Source organism: Miscanthus floridulus, chromosome 3 (assembly GCF_019320115.1).
Source record: "Miscanthus floridulus cultivar M001 chromosome 3, ASM1932011v1, whole genome shotgun sequence".
NCBI classification, from domain to species: Eukaryota; Viridiplantae; Streptophyta; class Magnoliopsida; order Poales; family Poaceae; genus Miscanthus; species Miscanthus floridulus.
In genome coordinates, this window is record NC_089582.1 from 147,049,681 (window position 1) to 147,076,300 (window position 26,620).

General features: G+C 45.3%; 1 protein-coding gene and 1 pseudogene across 1 annotated transcript; one reads left to right on the forward strand and one right to left on the reverse strand.

Annotated features, from left to right (window-relative positions):
• Positions 1-331: 331 nt before the first annotated feature.
• On the reverse strand, positions 332-18,702 carry LOC136544658 (uncharacterized; annotated as a pseudogene).
• Positions 18,703-21,583: 2,881 nt separating this feature from the next.
• Positions 21,584-26,150, forward strand: LOC136542784 (probable serine/threonine-protein kinase At1g54610). The gene is made up of 7 exons (XM_066535381.1): positions 21,584-22,134; positions 22,254-22,538; positions 22,629-22,946; positions 23,671-23,898; positions 24,614-24,714; positions 25,241-25,358; positions 25,472-26,150. The coding sequence occupies exons 1-7, from the start codon at positions 21,733-21,735 to the stop codon at positions 25,727-25,729; spliced, it is 1,710 nt and encodes a 569-aa protein (XP_066391478.1). The 5' UTR covers positions 21,584-21,732; the 3' UTR covers positions 25,730-26,150.
• The last annotated feature ends 470 nt before the right edge of the window (positions 26,151-26,620 follow it).

Consider the following 26,620-nt stretch of genomic DNA (forward strand, 5'->3'; position numbering starts at 1 on the left):
CAAAATAACTAATTCGTTCTCGATGTACTCTTATTGTTTATAGAAATTGTTTTGTGTTGGGTTATCCCTTTATACTCTCTCCGTTTCAAATTATAAGTTGTTTTAATTTTTTTTTTACATTCATCGATATATATATAGAGAGAGAGGTAGAGGTAGAGAGAGAGAGGACGAGCTAGCGTGGCGCCCAGTCGTCGGAATAGAATTTTTCTCTCACACAAACCAGTCAGCGGTACTTCTTCACGAACCAGCAACGATACGAACCAGCCAACCGAACAGGCCGAGAATTTTCTTCCCGCCCTCGCCCTCGCCCTGATTCCTCCTCCCATATATGCTAGCGTGGCGGCCAGTGCAGCCGGCCTTCTAGAGCCACGGGCGTCGTCCTCAACGAGTTAGCTGTGTTTAGTTAGGTGAAATTTGGGAATTTGGCTACTGTAGCACTTTCGTTTTTATTTGACAATCAGTATTCAATCATGGACTAATTAGGCTCAAAACGTTTGTCTTGCGATTTCCAACCAAACTGTGCAATTAGTTTTTTTCGTCTACATTTAATGCTCCATGCACGTATCGCAAGATTCGATGTGATAACTACTGTAACACTTTTTGGAAAAAGTTTTTGGAACTAAACAAGGCCTTGGTTATCCCCATCGTCTCGGGAAGGTCGGCGTGCAGGTCCACCTCCCGAGCTCGGCGGCGCCCGGTGGAGAGGATGAACCACGTGTAAAATGTGAGGGAACGAGATGACCTTTTGGGTCTCTCGGCTGCATGTTAATATATGTGAGGAACCGCCACTCACGTGGCTTACAAGATTAGATTACAAATGAGTCAAGGTTGTTGCAACTAACCGGCTATACATGCTCTAACTTAACAACAACATGCTAACAACCTTGAGGATACACCATGTGTCTAGATACAAGGTAGCATCACAAGCCGAGTCAATCTACATCTTTAACACTTCCCCTCAATCTTAGCCACTAACAAGGCCAAGATTGCTTCTAAATTGCTTCAACTTGACAGCAGGTACTGCTTTGGTGAAACCATCAACAAGTTGATCAACAGAATTTATAAATCGAATATCGAGCAACTTGTTTGTCACCCGTTCACGAACAAAATGAAAATCAATCTCTATATGTTTTGTTCGAGCATGAAAGATAGGGTTTGCTGACAAGTACTTTGCACCAAGGTTGTCGCACCATAATCTTGCTGCTGAAGGATGCTGAATCCGCAACTCTGTCAGCAATTTTTGCACCCACATCATCTCAACAGTTGCATTTGCTAATGCCTTGTACTCGGCCTCAGTGCTGGACCGTGAGACAGTCGCTTGCTTCCTTGCCATCCATGAGATGAGGTTGCCACCCAAGAAGACAGCAAAGCCACCTGTAGACCGGCGGTCATCCACACACCCCGCCCAATCGGCATCAGAGAATGCACTGACCAGTGTAGAGTTGGAGCGCTTAATCTTGAGTCCAAGCTTAATGGTACCACTCACATACCGCAAGATTCTTTTGACAGCACTCCAATGAACTGTGGTCGGGGCATGAAGATATTGGCACACTTTATTGACAGCAAAGGAGATATCAGGCCGGGTAAGAGTGAGGTACTGCAAAGCACCAACCACACTTCTATACCGTGTTGAATCATCAGGACCAAGTGGGTCACCAGCAGTAAGGCTAAGCTTCTCTATAGAGGAAAGAGGCGTGTCAACTGCCTTAGCTTTATCCATACCTGAACGGGACAAAACATCAGCTGCATAGCGCCCTTGAGAGAGAACAAGTCCATCCAATACTTGCTTGACCTCAATTCCCAAAAAATAGTGCAAATTGCCCAAGTCCTTGAGAGCAAAGTCTCGCTGCAGATCCTTGAGAAGCGCCTCGGTTGCTTGAGAAGAGGAGCTAGCAACAATAATATCGTCAACATAGACAAGAACAAACATACTGTATCCACCACGATTATAGAAAATAGTGAGGTGTCTGCCTTGGATGCCACAAAACCAAGTGATTCCAATCTTTGACACAACCTAGCATACCAAGCTCGTGGAGCCTGTTTTAAACCATAGAGTGCTTTATCAAGTTTGCAAACATATGTAGGATGACTAGAATCTGCATACCCTGGGGGCTGTTGCAGGTAGACTTCCTCCTCCAAGAGACCATGGAGGAAAGCATTTTGTACATCGAGTTGTCGAAGTGACCATCCCTTGGACACGACAATAGAGAGGATAAGTCGAATGGTTGTAGCTTTGACAACTGGACTAAACGTCTCTTCATAGTCTATGCCATATTGTTGCTTGAACCCCTTTGCTACTAACCATGCCTTGTAATGATCAACAGTCCCATCTGCCTTGCGCTTGATCTTATAGACCCACTTGCAACCGACAATATTTTTCCCTTTGGGACATGGTACAAGATGCCACGTTTTATTTTTCATCAACGCTTGGTATTCTGCATCCATAGCCGTGACCCAATGCTTGTGACTTAGTGCCTCATCTACAGTTGTTGGTTCACCTGTTGGGACCTTGGCATGCATACACCATCGAACAGTTCCATCAGTACGTGATTTAGGTTTTGAAATACCTTGAGAAAGGCGTGTAGACGGACGCTCAGAAACGGTCTTAGGAGCAGCAGCCGCAGCGGATCCCGTGGAGAGGATCTCGGTCAGTGCAGCTGTCCCCCCGGTGGGATCCGTCTATGGCTTGACATGTGGTAGTGGAGAGACGCGTGGCGCGGAAGAAGGCGCAGATGATCTGGAGCTACTTCCGGAGGATAGAGAATGCGACGGCGGATTGGTGGACTCCGATCCTAGAGACGATGCGTCGGGGCCAGTTGACGTGGAATCCAACGCATGCAGATCATTCTCGAGGCGAGCGCTAACTCCTGCCGGGGAACACATGAAATGGCCCGGTAATATGGTGGTGATACGCTACGTGTCTTCACGATTGGAGCTAGGATTTTCACCTGCAGATTCTGCAGCATCAAGAGAACTTGAAGATTTGTTAGTGGAGGCAGGAGAAGGCGTATGTTGGTGTAGCAAAGTTACGTTCCTGAGGCTAGTAGATGATGAAGAAAAAAGATCGGGTAAAAGCTCAATCTCTTTGCGGAGTCTTGCACCGGCATTAGGGTGAAGAGATGCAAAAGGGAAAACATGCTCATCAAACACCACATCGTGAGAGATGTACACACGGCCATCCTTGGGATCAAGGCATTTATAGCCTTTGTGAAGGAAACTATAGCCAATGAAAACACACTGCTTGGAACGAAAGGCTAATTTTCAAGAGTTGTAGGGCCTGAGATTCGGCCATACAGCGCACCCAAAAGTGCGAAGAAAATTGTAGTCAGGTTTTTGTTTGAACAACCATGAAAAAGGAGATTCATCCTCAATAACCTTAGAGGGTGGTCTATTAATGAGATAGACTACAGTGGAAACCACCTCATCCTAGAATTTTAGTGGCATAGATGCATGAGCAAGAAGAGTGAGGGCCATTTCGACTATGTGACGGTGTTTGCGCTCAGCAGAGCCATTTTGTTGGTGAGCATGGGGGCAATATACTTGGTGAGTGATGCCTACATGCTTGAAAAAGGAGTGCAAAGCTTGATACTCCCCACCCCAATCAGTTTGGATGGTTTGTATCTGGCGGCCAAATTGCCTTTCGACAAGGCTTTGAAATTCATGAAAAATAGAGAAAACTTCAAATTTGTGCCGCAATAAATAAAGCCAAGTAAATTTACTATGGTCATCAATGAAACTAACATAGTATGAATATCATCCAACAGAACTAGGAGTAGGCCCCCATACATCTGAAAAGACTAGGTCCATAGGACTAGCCGACACACTTTTGGACTTGGGATAAGGCAACTGATGACTCTTGCCTTGTTGGCAAGCATCACACACTCTATCATTATTGGAATCATGAAAAAAGGACAGCTTATGGCAATCTAGGATTTGCTTGACAACGCGTGAAGAAGCATGACCCAAGCGATGATGCCATAGGGACACTGGGGACTTGGAGATGCCAGGAGCTTGTTTATTGGGTGGAGACGATGATGATGATTGCAACGGGTAGAGCCCTCCTCTACATCTGCCTCTGTGGAGGGTTCTCCTCGTCCCCTGTTCCTTAATCAAGAAATGATCCGGATGAAACTCAAGATATACATTATTGTCTTTGGCAAGGCGATTAACGGAACAAAGACTTGTATGCGCTTGAGGAACATGAAGGATATTATTAAGATGGAGAGATCTACTAGGGGAACATAAAATGCCATGACCAACATTAGCGATCTCCATACCTGTGCCATCGGCAGCATGAATCTGGTCACCGCCGTGGTACTTGTTGCGCATAGTCAGGTGTTCCAGCTCGCCTGTAATATGATCAGTAGCACTAGAGTCCATATACCAGTTCATATCTACACCGTACGAACTAGAGGTAGCAGAGGACGCACTTTTCTATGGTGGACTGTTGTAGTTGGAGTCGAACCGCTTGAAGCAGCGATGAGCAGGATGCCCCTCCTTGCCATAGATCTGGCAGTAGACGCCTGGCTGGAAGTTGCGGCCATGACCGCTCCCCCCATTGTTGTTGCCACCACGACCACGGCCTCCACCGCCATGGCCACGGGAGTTGTTGAAGGAGGAACTGGGGAGGCCGTTCTTGGTGGCAGAGTTGGCGGAGTGGCCACCGGTCGTCATGTTGAGCCCCTTGCGCTGCTCATGAGCAATGAGTTGCGCGTAAAGCTCTGGGATGGTGATGGGTTCCACCCTGGTGGCGATGGACGTGACAACGTTCTCAAGGTCTTCATCGAGGCCGGTGAGAATGTAGGTGGTGAGGTCGTCATCGTCCAGCTTCTTGCCCACCGCAGCCATGTCGTCCGCCAGCCCTTTCATCTTGCCGAAGTACTCGGCGACAGAGGAGGCCCCCTTGGACGCCGTAGCAAGGGCCATGCGGGTGGAGATGATCCGGGCGCGGGACTGGCTAGCATGGTGCTCCTAGATCGCCACCCAAAGCTCGGAGGCGGTGATGGCCGATGAGACTTGGGAGAACACCTCCTTGGACAGCGACAAGAAGAGGTAGCTAAGGACCTACTGGTCCTGGGTGACCCACGTCTCATATGTGGGATTGGGCTAGGGCTCGCCCTTCTTACCAGAGGTGGCATCGATAGCGCCCTCAATGTATGCCACCGGAGGAGTAGCATCAGGGCGGATGTACTTGCCGAACTGCGCGCCTTTGATGGTGGAGGAGACCTGGGCGAACCACATGTTGTAGTTGCCGTGGGTTAGCTTCTTAGAAACTGGAGGGAGGAAGCCAAAGGTGAAGGCTGGCGAGCCGGCGATGGTAGCACTGGAAGTGGCCATTTGGATCTACTCCATGAGGGAAAAAAAGCTCTGGTACCATGTAAAATGTGAGGGAATGAGATGACCTTTTGGGTCTCTCGGCTGCATGTTAATATATGTGAAGAACCGCCCCTCACGTGGCTTACAAGATTAGATTACAAATGAGTCAAGGTTGTTGCAACTAACCGGCTATACATGCTCTAACTTAACAACAACATGCTAACAACCTTGAGGATACACCATGTGTCTAGATACAAGGTAGCAACACAAGCCGAGTCAATCTACATCTTTAACACCATGAACTGCGCTGACGGCGCAACAGGAGCCGGTACCCACCGGATGGTTCATGGTAGTAGAAGGCGTACTCATCAATATAATCGAAGACAAACTTAGGAGCCTGAGGAAGTCGTGGGAACTCAGCCCACTGCCTCATCATGAGGTTGTAGAGGAGGTAGGTATAGTCAGAGATAGCAGAAGATTTAAAACCTTGGTCACACGACGTGTGGAACAGCAACACGCCGTTGCATGAGGCAAGCAGGAGGAAGGCGACCTCCTTGTCCTTGGGTAGCGCATGAGGCGCTACCGGGCCGCCTCGTCGTCGGAGGAGGTCCAACGCTAGCTCGTCCTTGAAGTACCCTTGCCGGAGGTCTTTGCACCGTGGCGAGAACTTATATGTGTATAGGACAACATCGGTCGGCTGAAGGCACGCGTGCTCGGTGAGAAAGCTGGTGTTGGTGGTGATGCGGTGCCATGCCTTACAGACGGCGCCGGCACAGAGGATGAATTTGGCCGGCAAGCGGAGGAGGATGTTTGTTATGTTGGCGTTGGAAAGGCGACTAATGGACGTCGCTTCTGTTCCTGTCTCTGTTCGTTTCCTGCCTCATCCATCCTAGTTCATATCCCTATTCGGCTATTAAAAAATGGGAAATGCCTCTCATTCATCAACCTTCCATATTCTTGTCCCTCGTTTCTTCTTAACAAACAAATATCTCAACCTATAAATGTTCCAAGCGAAAATTGTTATTGCTACTAAGGAATGCCTTGTGTCTCAAACTCTATAGAGTTTACCATTCAAAAAGAGAGGACAAAGAATTGAAGTTCTACAAAAATCCCAAAACTACTACTCATTCTTATAAACTTCTAAAACTCTTTCTCCTTGTTTTCTGTCTCACATTGAATTTCATCTTCCTTATTTGCTTATCAAGGTGCTTAACCACATATAGCTTGATGATCCACACCACCCTTCTTCTCCAATCTCCAGCGGCTTCTACCACCAGATCCATGACATCACCTTACCGCCACGCTAGTTCCTCTTGGACCGATGCCCCTGCTTGATCTTGCCACTAGTCATGCTTTGCTACTTTACCCAGTCGAGTCGTCCCATCGATCAACGACCTCTACCACCACACCAAGCTCCCCCTTTTTATCTCTAACAACTCCTATCACCATATCCATAACATCACCTAGCCGCCAAACTAATCCCTCTTAGCTTGGATTGATGCTCCCACACTGATCTTGCTACTAGTTGTCCTCTGCTATTCTAACCGGCGCCGTCTTCTCACCCGCCTTTAGCCGCTACCATGCACCCCATCCCTCTTTCATCTTTGACAACCCCATCACCCCCGTCACCATGCTAATCCATCTTGGATTGATGCCCCCTAGGGTGGGTCGCCTCACCTACAACCTCTAGCACCATGCTCATCCTCCATACCTGGCCCATCCTCGTAGATTTCCTTATTTGGATAGATTTATTTGAAATTCCAAGCCCCCAAACCACAAGCCCAAATCCCTATCCCTAGCCCAAATTGTGAGAGAATAGGGAGGCCAAAGAAATTTGTGTGTTGTAGGGTGTAGAAATACTTGATTTGAGGATGCAACCCCCCTAGAAAATAGAACAATTAGAACTTGAGTTTGACTTACCTCCTTCCTTCTGGCAATTGTCCCGTTCGGCTGGTAGAATTTTGGCTGAAACTGGCTGAAAAACACTTTTCTGGCTGAATTGTTGTAAGAGAAAAACACTGTTCTGACTGAAAAAGAAGTCGAATAAGCCAAATATGGGGTAAGCCGAATATGGGGTAAGCCGAATAGTGCTACAACCCATCCCTTTTGTGGCAACAAAAATGGAGCTTCAGGAGATCTAGAGGCTTTAGATGAGCTTGCCTCGGAATCGAGGTATATGAATCAGATAAGGAGATGGGGAGTGGGATAGGAAAGGGACTTAGAGCCCAATCTATAGCATTAGTGAGAAGAAGGGTGTTCACTAGAAATTAATTGATGCCAGCTATTTCATATCATATAAGTCACACAAGGTTCCATGCATGACATCAGGGAAGGCGTGGGGCCCATTGCAACTCAATTCCTGACAGTGGTCTTCAGTGGAGTGTGCAACAAAGGTGAACTTTTTGGTACATCAAATCTGCTATGTATCTAGACATAACTTATGTCTAGATTCATAGCAAATTCGATGTACAAAAAAGTCAAAGTGACTTATAATTTGGAACAAAGGGAGTACATTTTATCTTTAGGGGCATGGTAACTACCTAGTGAAAGGATCTAATTGATGGTTACTGAATCTATCAAAACCAGCCCTAGATTTCCTATAGACACTACATAAATTGGCCTAGATAGTTTCCACAATTGTTCTGGTGTTTTTTTTCAGAAAAACCTAAACAAAGAGTTACAATTCCCCATGCTTCTTCTATCATGAGCCAAACTTGATATGTTGCTTCTTTAGGTGTTCCTTTAATAGGTTCATAAAGCCCTTGTAGTTACAAATAAACACAAACAAGTAGACCTAAATGGAAGCTCAAATATGTACCAGTGAACCAACTAACAAGTACTTGTAACATAGGTACCATCATCAACATCCAAACACAACTTCCAAGAAGATTAAAACCCTACCCAACTTATATCAATTAGATAGGGGCCTAGGGGTTAAACACATCGGGTGCACTCTGGCAGGCTAAGGACCTCCCATATGACTGGTTGGAAGGCGCTCTAACTAGAAAGTCATTCTCAATCACAGGATCTGGCCCCTTGACCATGCAATGCCTCGCGAAAGGGTTTGACCGGATAGCCGTGTGGTCTAGCACACCTGTTGCTTCCTAAGGCAACGAAAGCATGAGTCAAAGTCGTACATAGCAGAACAAGGAACAAGGTGTGCCATACCTCGAACCGTGACTATACCCTATACAAAATAGGTGACAATAATGACAATTGTTGGTGCATGTGGTGGTTCTACTCTGTCACCTCAACGTGGGGTGGACCATTGTGGCGGATCCCTCCTTGCATCAGTGGATCTAGCGTGATAGGAATGGACCCGCATAGGATGATTATAATGGTGGCTAAAGTGGTGGGCAGTGGCGGAGCCAAACAAGTTAGAGAAGGGGTGGTGGACTAGAGAAGGGATGCTGAATTGATTGAAAATCAGATTCAATTGTAAGTTCTAGACTCATTTTCTCTAGAATTGGTTTTTTTGACATATATGTCTCTTATAGATCTACTGGCAAGGTTGGTGCTACAGCCCGAGCAACATCGACCCTTCCTTCTCCCCTAGCGGTGGGTATCGCCAAATAATGTCAACAGGTCGATTGACATGTGGGACCCAACACTACTTGTAATCCCTCCCTTCTGGCTATATAAGGTGAGGTAGAGGGCCCTCTCTCTGGTTGGAATATCTAGCATTCCACTCGAACCCTTATACATGTTTCACCTTCTTCCACCTCATGAACCTTATTTCCTCTCTCTAGTTCCATCTTGATTGTAATTACCCCCTACAGACTTTGATCTTCGATGCTTAGGAACACAACCAACCCATAATGGACATAGGGTGCACTGCATAAACCAATTTAGACCTAGAATATCTAAATGCTAGTCCATCTAATCGTACGTGTAGCGCTAAATTCACTTTTTGGTGACACAAAATACTGATAGAATGTGAGGCAAACCAAATCAAGAGATGTAATGATTTGTTTTCTAAAGTTTAGGTCCTCCACTTGGACCCTATGCGTCCATTGAGGAGCCATTGGGTGCCCCCAAAGGTTAAGCTCATGTCGGGTCTCTTTTGACCACTTCCTTTGATTCCACTATTTGATTTTTTTCTCTTAACGAAGCAAGATCGTAGCCCTCACATATAGTCCCATGACACTTGAAAGGTCCTAAATGGCTAGAGGGGGTGAATAGCCTAATAAAATTTCTACAAAACCACTAGAGCAGCTAATTAGTCAATTAGAAAGCGAAGCTTTTTGCTCTAGCTCTACAAAGAGTTACAAGCCACCTATCCCAACAATTCTAGTTAATTAATGTCTCTAGATCAATCAATGGCTAAGTCACTACTCACTAAAAGCTCTCAAACACGCTACACTAAAGAGCTTTACTAAATGAGCTACTCAACTAACAAGCACGCTCTCAAACTAGCTACACTAAAGAGCTTGCTATACAATTATATATCAATGTAAATACAAGAGAGTGAGAAGGATGATTATACCGCCATGGGAAGAGAGATGAACCAATCACAATATGAATACCAAGTGAATCACTGGGAGAATTCCAATCATAATAGACACAAGATTTTTCTCCCGAGATTCACATGCTTACCGGCACGCTAGTTCCCGTTGTGTCGACCAACACTTGGTGGTTTGACGGCTAATAGATATTTCACAAACCTAGCCCAACAAATGGGCGCCGTAAGAACCTACCCATAAGTGAGATAACTCAATGATACGAGCAATTTACTAGAGTGGCTTTTGGCACTTCGCTAGGGAATAAGCCCAAGAACCCCTCACAAATAATCCTTGATTGGGGGTGGACACAATCACCAAATCTCCTCACCAATCAACAAATCACCATCCATCTAGGTGACGACAATCACCAAGAGTAACAAGAATTCCACAATCACAATCACCACCTAGTGCCACCAAATGCGATCTCAAATGCACACACTAGGGTTTCCCCCAAATCCTCTCAAGAATGAGCACCAAGCTTAGGAAAGGAGAGGAGAGGGAGGAGATGCTCTTGAAGCTCTCAAGGTTAACACTAGAGCTCGATCTCTCACTTGAATGGAGCACAAATCCTTGGGAGTGAGAGAGGAAAGAGGAGAGAGCTTTGTTCTTCTCTTAGGGTTCTTGCAAGAATGAGGAATGGTTAGAGGAGGAAGAAAGGGAGGGGAGAGACCCTGCCTTATCCCTAGCTAGCTAGCCTCTTGATCGTTCTGTGCAGGTGCCCATTCTCGCACTGGAAATTCTAGGTAGTGGCCCGGAATTTCTCGGCCGACGCTCCTCTCCAAATCATTGGCCTCCCACACTAGAAATTCCAATTCAGGCAGGAAAAATTCCCAGGCGAACGCGCTTTTGACAGTTGGCGTGGGAGGACTCCAGCATTGGAAATTCTAGCTCGGGCGCAATGAATTTCTAGTTAATTACACCAAACAAACAGAGCACCTCTAACTGGAATAATTAGCACTATGAGCAAGAAATTCCAGTTAGACTTCACAACATACCCAAAATAAGTGTTATCTCTTCCCAAAAAGCACCAAACCAAATTTAGCACTTGAGATAGCTTTTCACGAAGAAAATTTTTGGGCTTTCTCATGCATCTCACCACGTTACTAAGTGCAATGTATATGCAAATGAGACTCACACTTAGTGGCACTAGATAACCATTGCAATTAAAGATTTCCCATGGGTTTGTGCTCCGTCTCGCCCGACCCCGAGGCCCCGGGCTCCGTCTCGCTCGACGGAGACCCATACCATCGCCAACCACTCTAGGTCCAAGCATATGGGTCTGGGTCAAAACTCTGACACCAAGGAAGAGACCGGCAAGCCCTGATGTAACCCGTGGCCATGACGGGCCATACCTAAGGATTCACATCAAGAATAGCGTTGGACGTGCCAGTGTTGTTCTGCCTAACTCTTGTACGAACGCTGACAGGTGCGTCAGTTCACCACGACGCCCGTCGGGACGGAATGGGGCGCCATGACCGACAGACGATGCCTGCGCATGGCGTCTGTAACGAATAGGACCACGACGTGAAGCCGTCCCTGTTGACGTCTACAGGATCGGTGGGATCCGCATGAAGGAGAAGAAGGATCTGGCGGTCCTGGCAACCTTATTCTCTCTCTCGTTCCTCTTCTTTTCCTCTGTTGTAACCCGTAATTTCCCTTGGCCTATAAAAGGGAAAGCAGGGCGTCCCATAAAGGAGATCGACTGATCAAACCATCGAGACCCGATCAGATCCAGATCCGCACAAGAGCACACACGAGCACACGGCTGAGCAGCGATTGAGCTCTTAGCACCCATCTACTTCTTCCATCAGAGACTTAGGATCCGTTCTCTCTCTTACCTGTTTGTAACCCCTACTACAAACTTTTAGTGCTAGTAACACGAGCAGCAGTGATGGACTCGACGTAGGGACTTTCTGCTCGAACCAGTATAAACTTCGTGTCCTCTAAGCACACCTTCGAGCCAGACGTGCAATAATACAAATTTACTCGTCGGTGGTAACTCGAAACACCAACATTAGTATACTTAGGTTTTATCAATTAATCAAAACCAAACTAGGGCTTTCAACACTCTACAACCTTAGTTGCTCGCTGGTGACGCCTAGTTGTATAAGAGCAAAGCTCCAAGAGTAACAAATGCTTCAAAGATTACTTAATAAAGCAACAAAGTGATAACAAAATATTGGTTTACCTCCCAGCCTCCTTTCAACCCTAATATGAGTGGCAATGGTGTTTGATGCCACCCTAGACGGTGGCCACCCAGATTGGTCATCGGACTAAGCAACGTGGCACTACCACAAAAATGATTTTTAGCACACAACCTCTCTAACAGTTGCGGTCACATCTATATACCACCTTCATAAATGGCCAGATGGCCTCCATACAAAAGTCTATCTCTGTTAATCATTTACAGATGTAGACATCCGCATGTGTTAATCATTGATTTACAAAGGCGATTATCTTCAAATGTACGCCTTTGTAGATCGATTTTCAGAGACAGACATCTTAATAAGCCCGCCTTGAAAACCCCTATTAATAGAGGTGATCATTATAAGTGTCTGTCTCTAAAAAATCGATTATAAAGGCGACCACCTTAAGATACCCGTCTTTAGAAATAGTTGCATAAAAAACCATATTTTTTTCTTATGAAGTCGGATGGGAACAACTTTAAAAGTTTTTATGTTTAAAACTATGTAGAGTCCCAAAATATTAATTTAAGTTCATAGATTTTGAAATTTAAAATTTAAATATCTCAAATAGCCTCAGATGTTGACATGGCGTATATCAAAGTTGTAGTTCTCAGTAGAATCTACTACCTTGTAGTTGAAATTTGTTGCTTCATCAAGCAATCCAGTGACCAAAACTCGATTGCCCGTAGCTCTTCACTGGACTACCAGTTTACCTCCCAGTGAGAGTATTCATAGTTTGTAAGATTGAATGGCCTTAAGGGTACGTACAACGCCTGTTTCGGCATCATCTGTTGTAAAATTTGCAAAAAGAACTTTAACGGATGCGTGAAACCGTAAGAAGGTCATCGTCTCACGAAAGGATGGCCCTCCTCGTCCTCCTACACCTACAGACATCGATCTTCATCACGCCTTATATGAGAACCGTAAACCACGCGCGCACCCCACGGATCCACTGTGCGCGTGCGTCGGAGTCCTACGCGCGCCAGCGCGGTCACGGCGCTGCGGCCAGCCATAGTGGCCGCCAATTTCATCTAATTTGTTCCAGCATACAAAACGAAGTGGAGGGTTCTAGCTGAAAAAATGTAATAAAATATAAGAGAAATAAATAGTGAGGGTTTAGAGTTCCCAAAACAAAGTGGTTTATTAGATTTTTTTTTCAAAAAAGGACAAATCGACTGGAACTTTTAAAAGTAAAACCCATATATTGAAATCAAATCTAAAAATTATGATTCATATTTTGTTAGGCTCCTTTCAACTATAAATGATAAAACACATGTTACACTTTGAATGTACATTGTATATTTTATTTTGTGGAACATTTAGTGTATTTATGTAGAAAATTGTTGTGCTCAATAAATCCTGTAAAATTTACTGTAAGTTATATCAATGTGACATTAAAGTAAAAGTTTCACCACCAACAAAGTTTCTGTTAGGGAGTTAAAAGTGACTTAGTGTTTATGCCGTGACATTTTTGTAGGTTGTGTATGAGCTCCAAAAATTATGAAATTTTGTATAGTAAGCTGACGTAGTACATGATTTCTTGCATCATCTCTGATGTTCCATAATAAAGTATGCATGATGCAAAATCAGAGACCCGACCCCATCTCTATCTCTATATAGGAATCCTGCTTCTAAAAGCGTGTCAGTGGATCGGGCCACATCGCCCGATAACCTGTAAACCGTTCGATACGGCGACAAAGCCATGTGAGCCGTCTGATTGCGGGTCTGTGCGGGTGTCGAACCGACAGCTCGCGAACCATCCCGAGGGGTTACCCGTCGTGCAGAGGAGAGAGAGCCGCCCAAGACCGCGCGGCGCAACCGCGCTCGACCTAGCTGCCCTCGCACCTCCCTCCTCCTCCCTGCACGTCGTTCCCGACCATCCCTGCGTGGGTGGGGTGCGGACGCGGCGACCCCGGCCGCTCCGATCTCGGACATCCCGGCACGGGCAGGGCCCCTGCGACCCTAGCACGGCCAGCGGTGCGGGCGTGGCCGCTCCGGCCACCCCAAAGCGGGCGCAGGCACGGTGATTGCGGCCAACCCGGCGTAGGCGTGAAGGTCAAGCGCTGCAGCCCCGGGCGATGGAGTGCTCGGCCCTCGCAATGAAGATCTCGCCATCTGTTCACATGCATCATGGAACACGGCGGAGGAATTTCTACACTCCTCTCGAACCGCTGCGCACTCGCACTAGCTCAGAAAAACATCGTGCTCCTCCGTGCTCGCTTTCGGATGCCCGAGCTCTTCCCTCTCACGGCGCCACGGCAGCGTCTAGGGCCGGAGCAGAGCACATTGCCGAAAGGCAACCATGCTGATATGGTTGCGGGCTTGGCCGCCTCCAAGTCGCTAGCGCATCCGCGTGCATGGCAGCTACCCCCATCCTCTCTCCTCGTTCCTGTGTGCCACTTGCATCGGCTCGAGACGGAAGATGAGATACATCAGAGGCCCGATGGGAATAGCAGAAGACCCGGCGGTGGCGTGCTATCCCTAGCTCCCCTATGCCATCGCCGCTATTCTATCTAGCTAAGCTCTCTCATGTCAACTATCATAGCAGAGGAGAGCATGCAGGCAAGGTGCATGACGAAATGTCACTGTAGGTGCAGCAGCTGACTGCTAGACTAAGGGCGGCCTCAAGGTTGCTGCTACGAGAAAGAAGATTACATTGCAACAAAACTGCATGTCTTGAGCATTAATCTACTGCCTTTCTCCTTTGATTTATTATGACAGTAAGCACTCAAAGGTTTGCATCCTTATATTGCTTCAAAATTCTTCACAAAGAAATTAATGGCTTGATCACCTAAGTACTTATTTTCATAAGTGAATCGTGTCTTGTTGCTAATATGTTGCATTTCAGCTTCATAGGTACAATAAGTTCAATTATGCCATCTGCCCAACCCATAGCCATATACTAATGAAAATTTCTTTGACACTTTACTGATCTTAATATAGAGGAGGCATCATTTAATATTTGAATTATCATTATGGAGTTCAAGAGCTCTGAATTTGATGGAGAATCGTAATTTGAGATTGCTCAAACAAACTATATTATCCCCGTATCAGTTTCTAAGTGGTACAGGATTGTTTTTGGTACATCAACTTTTATATCATTCCTGAATCAGAGCTTTTCAAGAGAAGTGAACAAAAAAAACAAGAAGTTGGACAAATCGGTTTGCGTCGGCAACTCCATAGCCATCAGAAGGTTAGAACTAGAATAAAAAAATGCACCATACGCTTGTATATTACTCCATATCTTCTATCAGTACTTCACTAATGGGTGTGGTAACCAAGCCGTGGAACATGGAGTGGTCAGAGAACATATGTATGAGATGGAAACTGAATCATCAGAGAACATTCCCATGAGTCATGTTGCTCAGCCAAAAAAATGGAAGAGGATTTTTCGTATTAAATTGGTACCTCGCAGGTTTCGTCTCCCATAGAAATATTATAATGGTCTCTCTCATGCCCCTTGATACATACCACAAACATGATTTCCTTGCTGCTCAACTACATACTATGCTTTTCCTGGTACCGATATAGTGCATTCAATCGAGAAAAGGATCAACTTGCATCATCTTCAAATGTTTAGCATTAGCGATTTAGTTTCTCCCTCTATATCCATTTCACATGTTGAATTATTTTAATCATTTACTTTCATATATTCATACTCCCAATCTCAGTTAGCATCTGTATAATATTTGACAAACTAGATCAAGCAATGCCACCGGTTAAATCCAGGCATGTGCTTGTAGTCTTAAATAACCACGTCTATGACTGTTGTTGCCCATTTTCAAAATTTCAAATAAACTATATGAAACTTGGAGATTCTGGAGTTTATATGATATTGTTTATATGACTAACACAATACCATGGAATTACCTTGCCTTTCTGCTGATTGTATACTCATGTTAATTTTTGTTTGCAACATACGAAAGCTTTGCTAAATCATCACTTTCACTATATGCCATCTCATATTTTATTGGGTCACCTTTGTATGTTCCTATAGTACTAATGCTGAGATCAGTACTTTTGTGTTTCTCTAGAAGGATATCTTAAATTTTATCAAATTATGATGGTGTTTACCTTTTTGTTATTTCCCAATTTTGACTATGCAGGTAATTCGGTTGATTGTTCCAGACTCCAGAGGCACGGTAGAATTAAAACTGGGTTTTGATGGCAAGCTAAATTACAATATGACTACTACAACGATACTAATTATTAGAACATAGTACTATCTTTGCTGAATATATTCTCTAATTGTTAGAACATAGTAATGTCTTTGCTCAATATATCCTCCTGTCTTATTTTTTCATGATTTTTCTTGGGCCAATAGTTGTTTTACAGGGAGACTATGTTTCACATGTGATTTCTCATATTATAACTTCATGTTTTGTGGACCTTCTTTTGTTTGAATCATGATCTGTGAATGGCTAGCAACCTAGCTAAGGCCATAAGTTTGCTTTTACATAGAAATTACTCAACGTTGATAATGGAAAATGATTTAACTATGCCTGAATATGAGTAATTAATGTAAATGAATCTTATATCTTCTTATTATTGAACAAACTGCTATCATACTTTCGATCTTGGTTTCATGCAAGTATGCGCCAAACAAGATATCATCAGCTTATTTCGAACGTGACAAATATCCATGGGTCAGTTTGCTCCAACTCGTTGAGGCATGAGGCTAGGCAACACACTGATCATGTTCAGATGGACTCACATATCACAGGCTGGCCTGACACAGGGAGGCGCGCGGCAACGCCGTGCCTGTTTTCTAGTGGGAAATTATAAAGTAGTTATGGTCAACTTCAATCTGATGAACTTTAAGTTCAACCTATCCAATCAGAGGTGCACCTGATCCACACACTAAAAAATGTTGCCCGGTGGCTGGATCATACAGCAAGTCAAACGGGACATCAAGCATGCATGACCGATACTAATCCATGATAGCCTACTGCACCTGAATACTCCTACTAGATCTTTCAGTCTTAGCAGTTGAGCACTGCAACTACTCCATGATGCAATCCTACTCCTACAATAACCTGCGCTTGGGCTTTGATTGATTTGTCTTGCTGTGCTAGCTTGTCAACGTGTGCGTACGTGCCAAGAACAGTTAGCCTGACAGAGCCCTTTTGTTGTAGTAGTTGGCCTGAAAGGAAGCCCAAGGAAATGAAAATTCCCAGGGAAAGAAGAAGAAGAGTAGTCAACCGTAGGATCAAGGTTGCCAATGAAAGGTGCTGCTGGGGCACATCGTCAGAGCCTCATAGTGAGTGGTAGGAGCAGCATGCTAGCACGTGCCACGTTTGTGAGTGCGTGTGTGCGCACGTGCCACGTTTGTGAGTGCGTGTGTGCGTGGGACCAGCATGTCAGTCACTGTGCTGGTAGTTCACAGTTCACACCTTGGCAAGATTGGCTGAAGGCGCCATAGAATATACCCGAGGGAAGAAAGGGATAGAGAAGAGGACGACGAACAGCACTAACGCACTATCATTCACTCATACTCCGTGGCAGGAAAAATTTATACTGCTGATAATACCAGTGAATCCATCTTCAATCATGCACAGACGCAGAAGGATGACACGACACAATATTTATCCCCTCACCAGTTTTTTTATTAATTATCAAAACCGAACTTTGTAATTGGAAACTGTTACAAACTTTGTAACCAAGGAATTTCTAGAGGATCTGGAATTTTACATAAAAAAATTTCTATGAAGTCATTTGGAACAAAGGATTTGGTCGTTACAAATCTTACGGGGTTACTATAGGATGGTTTGGAGGAATTCTACAAGAGGTTGAACCTTGTAGAAAGTTTCCTTTGGATTTGTTTGGCACCGCTCCGAGTGGCTTTGGCTCATGCGCATGCATGCTGTAGCCATGTACCGCGAAACAAAATGGCTCTGGCTTCGACAAAATATATATAATTGGTAAAGGGGAGAAACAAGAGGAGCCAATGTTTTGGATTTGGACAGCTCCGCTGCTCCAGTGGTGGAACTAGAACCCGCTAGAGCCCCTCCAAATTGAGCCTGTGTATCATCTTCTCTTATCGAAATCTTGTGCTTTTACCCCACTCTATCTTCTCATCGAAATCTTGTGCTTTTACCGCACTCCATCTGTGTATCACCTTTTCTCATCGAAATCTTGTGCTTTTACCGTGCTTCATCTATCCATAGGATTTAAAAGGATGTCAGAGCATCTCCAAAAATTCCCTAAACATCCTTCTAATCCTTATGTTTTAGAAAGATGGGAAAAAAAAATCTTATCCAACAACTCATAATATTTACTCCTAATCTTTTAGGACTTGGGAAATTCCTCCCCCTTTCGCGTAACTTTACGCGGACGAAGCCACGCTCGGAAACGCCGTTCGAGTAGTCGTCCAGGTCGTACTCGAGGAACTCCCGGCTCGGCACCCGGTGGCCCGACGAGCCCATGGTCACCGCGAAGACGAAGACGTCGAGGCAGGCCAGCGCCACGACGACGACAAACATGGTCACGAGGTCGGCGAGGAGCCACGGCAGGCGCCAGAAGGCGGCCACGAAGCCCGCGAGGACAGCCACGCCGAGGGCAATCACTGGCCACTGGAGGATCTGGACGCAGGCGTTGTCGGCCTGCGTCGACAGCCAGATGCCGGCGGCGATCACGGGGATGGACAGCAGCGCGGGCACGACGTTGATGGCGGCGACGCCCATGTAGTTGAGCCCCATGGCTTAGCTACCGCTCCTAGTCCTAGCAGCTCAGAATGAAATATGACAATACATACATACATACTACAAAGTGTGGCCGGCCGGCCAGCCTCCTTTGCGGACGGTACCAACACATACATACAGGGCCTATACATGCCCGTTGCCGTGTGGTAACACTTGTTCACCACGCCATAAATCGATCAAGTAGAACGTGCCAATCAAGCTTCACAGCAACATACTGTTGGAAACCAGAATCCTCATCCAAGTCCATCAAGGTCTTGTTTAGATGCCATCTAAATTCCAAGTTTTTTCACTCTCTCTCCATCACATCAATATTTAGCCGCTTGTATGGAGTATTAAATGTAGATAAAAAAATAACTAATTACACAGTTTAGTTGAAAATCACGAGATGAATCTTTTGAGCCTAGTTGGTCCACGATTGGACAATATTTGCCAAATAAGACGAAAGTGGTACTATTCATCGAGTTGAAATTTTTTCGCAATCTAAACGAGGCCCAAATCAAAATGCACACCTGGGACTGGGAGGCGGCGGCGGCGGCGTGCCGCAGCGGAAGAGTAGGAGCGAAGGGAAGAAGAGCAGCAGTAGGCGGCGGCGGCGTGAGTATGTGCGGCGATGAAGAGGTTTGCGTGGAAAAAAAAGAAGACTGAAGAAAAAAAAGTCAAATAGGACCTGCATTTGATTTTTTAGAAGTCAAATATTAGGAACTATTGGAGATTAACTTTTTTTTTTCCTAAAATCTTTTTAGGAGTTGGTAAACGTAGATTTTTTAGGAGAAATATTTATGGAACTCTTGGAGATGCTCTTATTAAGCTGTTCATACTTAAAACATTTCTTCTACCAAGAAGAAGAAGAAGAAAAAATCACGACACATGCATCTAGGCCGGGCCAGGGCCAGGCCATTCCTTGGATTCAGGCGCCGTGTTCCTCTACCACCTCCTGTGCAAATGCAGTGTACTGTACGTGCAACGCAGTAACTCCGAGAGGTGGGCAGGTGGCGCCGTACGGCCGGTACGGGTATGGGCGAGGGCGAGGAGCAGCACGCAGCAGCCCGGCGGACGGGTGGGTGGGTGTCCCCCGGCGTAGTGCAGACATGTCCGTCTCTTCCAAGGCATCTCCACATCCCCTCTCCTCCTCGGGATTCACCCATGACAAAGTTTCAGTCTTTCAGAGATGGATACTGGACTGAAAGAAAGAGAGACATCACGGACACGGTGAGTTGGTGACCTTCTGCTGCTCGTCGTTTTCTCTTGGATCTTTCTGGCAAGTAGTAGCCACAGGGCGCTAGTAGTACTAAACATTTGCCCAGTTCGCTTCAACTTATCAGCCATATTTATTAATTATGGTACCGTATTTTTCTTTCACAGTAAAACAACATTAGTCAGCTTATGAGCCGCAGAAACCATGAGTCGAACATGCTAATGAATTTTTTGTTGTCGTCGAGTCAATTCGCATCCTCTTTTGTTGTCGTCAATAAACAATATTGTGTCGAGAGCGACTGTTGCGTGTCAAAGGGAGATTAGCATTGCTTCCAGGCTTTCATTCAGCTGTCCTCCATTATTTAGCAAGAAATGATACAGCAGAGTAGCACACATACACACACAACGTAAGGAAGATGGTGAAATTCTTTCTTTTACGTGGAAAAGGGCTTTGATTCCAATTTTCTGTTGAAAAGAGGGCATGTGCATGATTGAAAGCACATACATACATAACCCTGCTTGTTATTGCCCTTTTGTTTGTTCCCTTTTGCAGTTGATAATCCCATGCATGCATAATAATGCATTATAGGCACCCTGTCTGCCTGTGTCTCCTTCCCCATGAGACAAAAACCCCAAGGGCCCTCCGGTGCCTGCCCCTCAGCTTTTATTCTTTTCATGGCTGTGGTCATATCCCTAGGGAAAATATAAATAAAACGCCTCTCAAGAGCCCAACATGCATATATAGAAAGAAAAGAAAAAAAAAGAGTGCACAAAAGCTACCAAAACAAATCATCACTTCCTCTGGATAAGCAAAACATCAAACGAAAAAAAGGCACTGTTTTTTCTAGATGCTCAATTAGCATACAAGCTCTTTTTGTTTCTCAACTCTGAATTTATTTACCATCATACATTTATATATACTCCCTCGAGTCTCGACTCTCGAATACTCAAGCTTAAAGACAAACTTGACAGTTGGACCTTCATAATTAGCGAACGCCGAACTCAGGGGATATATAATATACTTGACAGTCTCGAGATTGTACCTAATGTCTCTTGGCTACTAATAACAATGTAATTCCCTAATTTGCTGGGACAGCAGGGCCACAAAAAGCAATATATTTGGAGGTGGGGATCCTCCCTCCCCTAGCAATTTATCAAAGGAAAAAAGAGTACTTACTACTTCGTAGGATTGCACTTCGGTGTGTGAGTGATAAAATACTAAGAACAAATACATTTACACTTCTCTTTTAGTTATACAAATACATTTACACTTCTCTTTTAGTTATTTAGGAAATATATAATTTTATAATTGTTTGACTATAAAAAAATATAAAATCCCTTATGCATTATTTTTTAATTATACTAGTTAGCTGTTTAATATTATTGTTCAAAAATTCAGCCACCTAGAAAACAGCAAGCCTCGTGAATTAATTTTCAGTTTCTGCTCCCTGCTACTAGTAAATTACCCTCCTGTCCTTGGTGAATTTGTGCATAGGGCTTGGTCGTCCTCCTACCGGCGTAGGCACATCGAAGAGGAAGAGGACAGCATGGTGGTGCAGATCCATCAGAGTCAAAGCGTTACGTCCCGTTCCGTTCCGTTCCACTGGCCACCAGCCCCGTGCCCGTGCCGTTCCCTCACTCGCCCAAGCTTTACTTTACTCGCCCCCACCACCACCACCACCTCCAACCCCGCCTTCCGCTTCCCACCCGCCCGCCTGCCTCCCCGCGCCGCCGCCTCCGGATCGCGACCGGACCTCCCTCCTGCGGCGAAGCTTCGCGCGCTAGCCCCGGCCCATGCCCGGCCGTCGGTGACCAGCGCCCCCACGGCCGGCCATGGGCTGCGTGCACGGCCGCCCCACCACCTCCAGCCCCGCGCCCGTCGCCACCTCCTCCCGCCGCCGGGACCATCCCGCGGTCACCCAGCCGCAGCAGGAAGGGGTCGATTCCTCCGACGCCGCCGCAACGGTGCCGCCGGCGGACGCCGCGGCGCCGGACCAGCAGGCGGCCGAGAAGCCCGAGAAGGTCAAGCGGGAGCGGCGGTCGCGGTCGTCACGCTCCGCAGCCGCCGCCGCGGCAGCGGCGCACGCCGAGGTGCGCCTGGGAGGGAGCTTCGCCAACAAGGCGCGCGGCGAGCAGGTCGCCGCCGGCTGGCCTGCCTGGCTCTCCGCCGTCGCCGGCGAGGCCATCGGTGGCTGGACCCCTCGCCGCGCCGACTCCTTCGAGAAGATCGACAAGGTGCGCCCTTTCCTCCGCCTCCCTAGCTCCGTGATCCGTGCAGCGCGAACGCCGAGGTGAAAAAATTGCATTTTTTTTTTCTCCCCCTCACCCTCTCCCTCTCTTCCTGTCTCTCTCAGATCGGCCAGGGCACGTACAGCAATGTGTACAAGGCGCGGGACTCGCTGAGCGGCAAGATCGTGGCGCTCAAGAAGGTGCGCTTCGACAACCTGGAGCCCGAGAGCGTGCGGTTCATGGCGCGCGAGATCCTCATCCTGCGCCGCCTCGACCACCCCAATGTCATCAAGCTCGACGGGCTCGTCACCTCCCGCATGTCGTGCAGCCTCTACCTCGTCTTCGACTACATGGTCCACGATCTCGCCGGCCTCGCCGCCAGCCCCGACATCAAGTTCACGCTGCCCCAGGTCAAGATCCCATTCCACTGACAGCCTGACACAGCATCGCGCTCAATTATGTGAAATGCGACTGATTGAGAGGTGTTTATATGGGGGCAGGTCAAGTGCTATGTGCATCAGCTGTTGTCAGGGCTCGAGCACTGCCACAACCTGGGAGTGCTACATCGCGACATCAAGGGATCAAATCTGCTTTTGGACAACAACGGTGTGCTGAAGATTGGTGATTTCGGTCTGGCGTCCTTCTTCGACCCCAACCATAAACAGCCAATGACGAGTCGGGTGGTGACACTCTGGTACCGCCCTCCAGAGTTGCTGCTGGGTGCGACGGATTATGGAGTTGGCGTCGACTTGTGGAGTGCAGGATGTATACTGGCTGAATTGCTGGCTGGAAAGCCTATTATGCCTGGACGGACTGAGGTTAGCTACAGAATGCTTCACTGTTGCATTATATTGTCCCTGAAATACCGTCTGGCTATTACTAGCACTCGCCATTTAAGGATTCTGTTTACCAAGGCTGTGAAATTTTCGTTACCAAGAGAATCGTAGTGTATTTTATTTAGTTGTGATCCTGCTGCAGTACTGCACTACTTCTCATGTGGAAGCAAACCTCCGAATTTTCAATTTCTTACCCAATCTATATTAGTTTTGTTATCTTGTTAGATAATTGAGCAATAGCTTAACCTATTCTAACTCTGGGTGTCATACAAAATGTCCTTGTTGATGAAAATCATATTTCATTTTTTTAGCAAAATCATATAAAAAAATGACCTTTCTGATGATTAAAAAGGACATGTTTTCATCAGGGTTAATAGTTTTACTACAAATGTACTTTCTTGACAATGCAGACCTGTACCTGATTTATTGGAATAAAGAACATATCAGTCATCTGAAAATCTTTATCTGCTTAGTGTCTCTTGCCACCTTTGTTACACGGTAGACCCTGAATCACATGCCTTTCTTCAGAGCTCTGATGCTGAATTATTGTTCGCACCAAACAATTCAATGAAATAATTTGGAAATGCAACTGTTTTTTTTTTAAATTCAGACAGTTTAGTGATGGTCATATGTTCAGTCACAATTTTTATTTTCATCCATTGCTTTCCATGATATTTCCTTTTTTGATTGGGTGTCTGTCTTTCAGGTGGAACAGCTGCATAAAATTTTTAAGCTATGTGGCTCTCCGACGGAAGAATATTGGAAAAAATCAAAGTTGCCTCATGCAACTATATTTAAGCCTCAACAGCCATATAAAAGGCGAATAGCGGATACATTCAAAGATTTCCCTCAAACAGCAATTCGACTGATTGAGACACTACTTGCAATTGATCCAGCTGATCGGTTAACAGCAACTTCTGCATTAAACAGTGACGTAAGTTGTCTGAGTTCTTATCATTCTGTTCTTATTTTCTTTACCAGAGAAAACACCGACTTTGCTTTATGGATTAATTACCTTCCCTGATGTCATTAACGACAGCATACTAGTTCACCAGGAATATTAGCACCCAATGGTTGACGGTAATAACCACTTTGGTTTCTCAAATCGATTTTCAGAAGAGATTAGATAGAAGCTAGTTTAGTGCTCCATGTTAGTCCTTGAAAAAAATGTTCCTTTTTCCAGATTTTCATAGGGTTATCGATAGTTCAATTTTTACTGGACATAGAAGTATACGACTTGTTGACCACTTTGGTTTCTCAAATCGAATTTTGGAACGGATTATAGACAAGCTAGTTAACAGGTCATTACTTTATGATAGTCCTTGAAAAAAAGGTGTTCATTGTTTCCAGATTTCTAGAGGACAACAATAGTTCAATTTTTACGGGACATGGAAGTATAATGACTTGTAGCCATAACAACTTAAAATTGTTACCTATGTATTGATCAAGATATTTCTGTTTAGTTAAACCACCTTGATTCTTAAAATTTAGTTCAGATTTATGAAGGCCCCTTGGTACCTGAGTCCAAATGTTATTCCTTTTAAATACAATATTACTGGTCTTATTTGAATTTATGTCAGTAATTTATGCGTTGTTACTGTGAACAATTCTTTTCAAAAGCAAGACCCTTACTTTCACTATACATGCAGTTCTTTGCAACAGAGCCTTATGCGTGTGAACCATCAAGTCTGCCCCAATACCCACCAAGCAAAGAGATGGATGCGAAACGAAGAGACGAACAAGCTAGACGGTTTGTTGCCCTAACACACAATTTTCCATCTATGTTTTGCATTTGTTGTTCTGGATGCTCTATATTGTCATCTATGCAAAACAATGCGTAGTGATATGAAATCTGTAGTTGATACTTTGCCTACATCCGCATCTTCCATGTGCGATAAAACTTGTGGCAACAGTGCTCATGCTGATGACCGGAAGACAAAACATGACAAAAATGTGTTCAGCTTACGAAAATTTTATTTCTTGTCTCAAAAGTAACTTTGGTCCACTGCTAGGACATGTTCCGATCTAGGAGTATACTAAAGTGGGAGTCTTGGCTGTCGTGCCAAGATTCCAGGATTTCTTGGAACTTGTTGAGAATAATGCTTAGACATCATCATGGAATACTGGTTACACATCATGATGAGTCATGAAACAATTTGTCCTCCCGTCTTTTCTGTTGTATATTGTCCTTGTTAGATGCAGTTGTCTTACTACACTTTATCTTAACATTCTGGTTGCTCTTTGGCTGACTGGCTTATTTATTGGACGGACAACAGCTTAAGGGCTGCTGGTGGTAGAGCTAATGGAGATGGAACAAGGAAAACAAGGACACGGGATCGGCCTAGGGCTGTTCCAGCTCCAGAGGCAAACGCCGAACTGCAAGCAAATATTGATGTATGTTAATTCCTTATTTTTTGAGGGTTCATTGGCATGAACCTGTTTGCATAGCATCTGGAAGGGTGCCAAATTTAGTCTGATGGCTAACATAATTCTCTTTTTATCTACAGAAAAGAAGGTTAATAACTCATGCAAATGCGAAGAGCAAGAGTGAGAAGTTCCCACCACCGCACCAGGATGGTGCGCTTGGATTTCCCTTGGGCTGTTCGAATCACATGGAACCTTCATTTGAGCCCCCAGACCCTTCTTCCTTCAGCACCATATTTCCTTATGACAAAAGTGCAGTGCCTACCTGGTCCGGACCATTGGCAGACTCTGCAGCTAGCAACCAGAAGCGGAAACACCCAGCAACTGCCCGTGCTAGATGATACATCATGTCATGCTTAGTGCAGATGAAGTCTTCAATACCCCCAAAAAGGAAAAATACTTTGCAGTGGTTCCAACAAACTGGGATATCTTATTCGGAATGAGCTACAACAATGAATTGTTTTTTTTTTCTCGGATCCATTCATGTAAGGATTTTTTTTTCCGAACATCGGTCAATGTATAGGCTGGAGAGGGAGCTGGATTAGTCAATTATGTACATTAGGTTCTCTTTTCCATTCTTACAAGCAGCAACATGTCATGTTAGATTAATTAGTTTGAGTGAGGAATGGAACTGTTAGGTCAACTTAGCAAGTCATCACTCTACATAGATTACTTCCAATCAATTGAATATTTTTTTACCTGCTATTTTGTCAGTAAGTTACATCATCAGTTTTCCTTTGTTTCATCTACAAGATCTTCAAACAGAATCAAAAGCGTCGCAAAACTCAAATGCTTTCTGCTGTTATGTTCTACAGCCCAGATCTGACATTTGACAAGTTCTATGCCAGAAATGTTGTAATCTGTGTGCTACAAGCGCGGCCTAATGCGTGGCCGAAGGTTGTATGTATCTCCTTGAGTCTTCTAATATGGTGATGGAAAATTTTCGCAGCTTTCTTGCAGCAAGACGCCGTTTTGGGGGCGAATTCCTTGGGGCCGCACAAAGTCCGGGTCGATCCTGCTGTCCAGTTCGTCCTGCAGCTCGTGGAAGACCCAGGAGTAGCTGCCAAGGCTTCCGTCACCCTCTGAACTGTATGGATCACACAACACGCCATGTCTCCTGGACCAGGGAAGCTCGGTCAGATCTGTACCGGTATGTGACAGTTACACAGTGCTTAGTTGCAAAACACACATGAAATGAAAAGGTTAGGATAATTTGGTCAATTTGTGTACTA